At 40.7% G+C, this 5,084-nt stretch overlaps 1 protein-coding gene across 1 annotated transcript in view; it reads left to right on the forward strand.

Moving 5' to 3' along the window:
- The window catches only part of gabrr2a (gamma-aminobutyric acid type A receptor subunit rho2a), a 45,432-nt gene that overhangs the window by 35,971 nt on the left and 4,377 nt on the right, over positions 1 to 5,084 (forward strand). Inside the window, exons 6-7 of the mRNA XM_032499823.1 lie at positions 2,088 to 2,228; positions 3,392 to 3,544. Of these exons, the coding sequence (XP_032355714.1) occupies positions 2,088 to 2,228; positions 3,392 to 3,544 (294 nt within the window). The remainder of the gene's footprint in view (positions 1 to 2,087; positions 2,229 to 3,391; positions 3,545 to 5,084) is intronic.

A 5,084-nucleotide genomic window follows, 5' to 3' on the forward strand; every position in this document is an offset into this window, starting at 1 on the left:
CTCAATAATTCCTAATTTCTGCTTTTGACTCAAACATTAGGTATAATTTGCTATAAATTAGGTTTATTGACCATAAATTCCAAAAATAAGTGTAGTTAATAAGTTAGTATTACATAGTGTTGAAAAAAAGTGACAAACATTGATAAAAAGCGTCAACAAAAGTGATGATTTTCAATTTTGACGGGAAGTCAACACAAGGGTTAACAGCACATCTTTTTTCTTATTTTTCAGCTCGTCCTACAGGAGTTTTTCCTGCGTGTCCGTACAATGTGTAACGTTAGACAGCCAATCACAGACATTATTAGAGCGTGGTAGGAGCATGCTGAGTGCTCATTGGCTCATTGATGCTGATGATATTTAATTCGTAGGTATTGAAATTTTGTAAACTGACGAGGCATTTTTTGATACTCGTGACTGCAGAAGCTATTCGGTCGCAGCATAAAAAGTATTGAATTCAGTTTCCAGGCCTAGTAATCAGAGGTGGAGCAAGCACATGAATCAATATGCAAACAGAAGTTTAAGTCATTTCTACGTCCATTAATGACGAACTGTGGCAGTGGAAATGAGCCTTGAGTGTGTGCGCCCAGCTGGACGTAAAACTAAGATTTGTAAAACAGGACGCCAGACATGCAGCGTTATACATTTGACAAAAACAAATGCATATACATATTCTGTCTCAACAAAAGACACTGCACTGTATCGACAGGAAAGAGGCAGAGAAGAAATCAGATGGGGCAGTGCTGGCCGGCCATGTCATTTTTTGACAGACATAAAGCCAAACTGAAGAGCCATGCCTGCCTCGTGAAATTGCTGCCCGTTGTGGTCCCAGTTTACCCTGAAATTGAGATTAAATTGATCAGCGTCACCAGTTATTACTTAAAGGATTCTGACACCGTCGCTTGCTCTAGCTTTCTTTTACTGCTAGTTTTATGGTGCAGATTCTGCCTCAGGCTGCTTCTCAGTTGTTGGCCATCAAAAGCCCTTTCTGTTTCTCTCGCTGGAAAGATGCACCCAGTCATCTGCTCCCATCAACCTACAGTATGTTCGTGAATAAATAGCAACTGTGGAAGACATGTAATCAGAATTGAATTATACCTTTGAGGGAGACCCTTGTTTCCAATTGGGCAGAGTGCACAGCGTGTGTTTCAGCAAATAGACAACAACATTTAAATTACAAGAGATACACATTTTATACAGTCAGGGAAAGCAGATACAAGAATATACATAGACGTTATTTTATCAAAGCTTTAAGCTGATTGATGACCAATTTTAATCTTTGTGCTGCAATCCAGGAATGTGGAGCAGCAACGGGAAAAAGCAGTCTTGCCAAGCTCAGTCCGAATAGGAAGTAAAAACCATTCATTGGACCGAGTGGGAAATGGATTTACATATGGAGTTAACAATATGGAAATGTAATAGGGTAATTTACCAAGACATGCTTTACATATTAACACCAATGAGCATTTTGTCTCATCTGAAGAGATGGCCAAGTGTTATAACTTTCATCTGTAACACATTTAAGTACAGAGTGATAGATCAAATCTAAAATTGAAGACAGTCTGCCTATAAATCACATCTACATAACTAAAAATAAACAAGAGAGGAGCTTCCATATATGTCTGATTGGTATAGGAGGCATTCATTTTCTTTAAAATGGATGGTAACTAGTTATAAGCCGTTTCCTTAAAGGTCCCATGGCATGAAAATGTCACTTTATGAAGTTTTATAACATAAATATGAGTTCCCCCAGCCTGCCTATGGTCCCTTAGTGGCTAGAAATGGTGATAGGTGACCCGGGGATCGGTTGGAGCCCTGGGTATCCTGCTCTGCCCTTGAGAAAATGAAAGCTCAGATGGGCCGATCTGGAATCCTACCCCTTATGAGGTCATAAGGGGCAAGGTTACCTCCCCTTTCTCTGCTTGTCCCAGAGAATTTGCCCCCCCCCCCATGAGAGAGAGACATCATGGCTTTCAAACGAGCAAAGTGGTGGTTGGTCAAGGCCCCTCCCCCAGCATCCATCTTCCATGTCCATTAATGTGCCATTGTCCTGATGAATAAATGAATAAATAATGTTTGATGGTTTTCAGATGCCTATACAGATGAAGACCTGATGCTCTACTGGAAAAGCGGTGATGAGTCTCTCAGTACTGATGATCGCATCTCCTTATCACAGTTCCTCATCCAGAAGTTCCACACCACCTCTCGCTTGGCCTTCTACAGCAGCACAGGTACACGCTCACACAGGCGGAGACTTCAGGGGGTATGCAGGAGATATGTCCCCTCAATATTTCGAAAAAGTAGATTTGTCCCCCTTTACAAAATAGGAAGGTAAAGCAAGGCAGCTTTATTTGTTTAGTACATTTCAGCAACAGGGCAATTTAAAATGCTTTACATAAAACATTAAAGAGCAGTTCCAGTTTGTTCCAATCGCTAAAACTAAGCTAGTTTCATCAAAATATGCAATTCCAAAAAACACACACCCGAACTGCAAAATACCCCATATATCCTGCAAAATGAAGCACTGCAACCAAAACTACACATAGCATTATCATTATGGGTCACACTTCATTTAATACCAGATTTTTTTGTCCTAATACCTAATGCCAAACTGCCTAACGCCTAATGGAAAGCACTCTCATCTTTAGTTTGCTTTGCCATAATACTAAAATAGTTCAAATTGTTCACATGCACAACCCTATTTGCAGGTACACACACATGCAGTTGAAACATTTATTTTTTAATTTTTTCTCCAAACAAGTTGCTCCGATTGCGTTTGAAAGTTGTCGTCTTCTTTGGCCTTGAACTCCTCTACCAGCTCTAGCCCTACCTCTCTCTCTCTTCTTCCCTCCTCCCCTCTCATTCATACCTAACATCTTCCTCTTCCTCTCTCTGCAACGGCTTCCATTGTTGTTGTAAAAAAAAATGGGTGCTCACCTGTGGTCTTTTCATAGCGCTTACTTCCTGATTGAAGTGGTAACAGTTAACCATTATAGTGTTTGGCCAGGTGGCACATATATTGGCCAATCAGCTCATGTAGTGTCATTTAGATGGCAAACATGTGACTTTATGTCAAATTGTTGTGTGTTATGCATTGAACCGTGTTCAGTGCATTTAAAATGTGCCATTTTGATTGTAAAATGTGTGTAAAGCACAAAATGTGTTTAGGCTTTTGGAGACTTGGAGAGGACATTCAGAAACCGTATCGCACTCACAACAGCATGGATAGTTTGTAAGACTTTTGCACTAGAGACACAAAATAACACCCCAAATCCCAGAAAAAGTGATTTTTCCACAATATGGGCACTATAATAAGCACATTTCTTGAATATAGGAAAAGAAAGTTCCCGTAAAATGTTTTGTGTAACCAGCATGTCTCTTGCTGTGTTTGCAGGCTGGTACAATCGCCTCTACATCAACTTCACGTTGCGACGCCACATCTTCTTCTTCCTCCTGCAGACATACTTTCCCGCCACGCTCATGGTGATGCTGTCATGGGTGTCGTTCTGGATCGACCGCCGGGCTGTGCCGGCCAGGGTGTCCCTGGGTAAGAACAGAAGACAAAAGAAAAAACTCCCGTCAAATCAAGACATCAGTTAGAGGATTTAAAGGATGTCTTTTTGAGTTATTTCAAAGAAATCATTTTAAATGAAAAAATAAAAAAAACATAACTATGGTGGAACACAGGTTAGTTAAAGTAGCAACAACACATTGTAAAAAAAAAAGTCGCTGTTTTTAATGTAAGGCTACGTCCGATCCACAATGTACATAAACAGGGGGTCAGCCCTATGTTCCCAAAGCCCAATGGTCCCACATTTCTAAGAATTTCTTTTTTCACTGAAAATTAGGCCCTATGTTCCCACAGCCCAGTTCCCACATTTCTAAGATTTTTCTTAAAATTAGGGTCCCAAATTGGGAGAAAGAGAGATACAATCTGATACAAATTATTTAATTTTAGTCAGTTTATTGATCCCCAATGGGGAAATTACAATTTACCAATCCACACTTCCTACTTTTTGGTCCACACAGGGACTTGAACCACTGACCCTCCGGTTCCCAACCCAACGCCCTATGGACTGAGCTACTGCCACCCCAAATTCATAGGGCCTAATTTTGAAAATAATCTTTGAAATGTGGGAACTAAATGTAAATGCATATGTAATGTATGTAGCGCTTTTCTAGCCTCAACGACTACTGAAAGTGCTTCTACATAGTACAGGAACCATTCACATGGGGTTGCACATCTCTCTTGTGCCTCTACACAGGGAAAATAAAAGTTTATTTTCTCATTATTACTTTGGTACTACTTTCATAGGTCCTACTACATGTCCTTTGCAGAAATTGTGCGTGCCCGAGGAAAATCGGTCTGTGAAATGATAAAAGCTGGCTCCACCAATCTGGAACACACACAAGCATGTGGAGACACACCAACCTCCCACCCCTCTCACTTATTCTTTTGAATTATTTTCTGCATCGGGGCTCTTGCTCTACTTGCTGTACTTGCTGTTTACCCCACGCTGGGATCGTCTCATGGCTCATCTCATGGCTCTTTTGAACCAGGTCTTTCTTCTCGCTGTGAGGCGAGAGCGCTAGCCACCGACCCAACACGCCATCCAAAGTCTCAGGAATTTCTGCTAAAAACCATACTGGGACCATCCGTTTTAGAAATGCAATTAATTCCCACAATAACTGCCTTCAGAAATGCAACCACTCACTAACGTGAATCAAGTCCCCATGGACTGAAGGGTTATGCTGCATTTCAGTTAAGGTAGTCTCTGCTGTCAGTTAAACGTGTTACTAATGGCGTTAACACAAACACAATTTAACAACGTCAATTCTTTTATTGCCAGATTGACGTTCTTTTTGGTCTAGCAAACTTTGTAGTTTTTTCAAATGCTGTTGCAACAACTAGTAACTTAAGAAAAACTACAACACCACACCGGATCTAGCTAGACCAGAAACAAAACAACCGGCCAGTGAGTAGTAACGTTACGTTTTGATTGGATGGCGAGCGTGAGACGCCAAAATGGACGCCAATAAGATTCTGTATTGAAAGTTTCCTTTTTAAAAGTTGCCAAATGTTCCAT

This window comes from Etheostoma spectabile, chromosome 20 (genome assembly GCF_008692095.1).
Source record: "Etheostoma spectabile isolate EspeVRDwgs_2016 chromosome 20, UIUC_Espe_1.0, whole genome shotgun sequence".
NCBI lineage: Eukaryota > Metazoa > Chordata > Actinopteri > Perciformes > Percidae > Etheostoma > Etheostoma spectabile.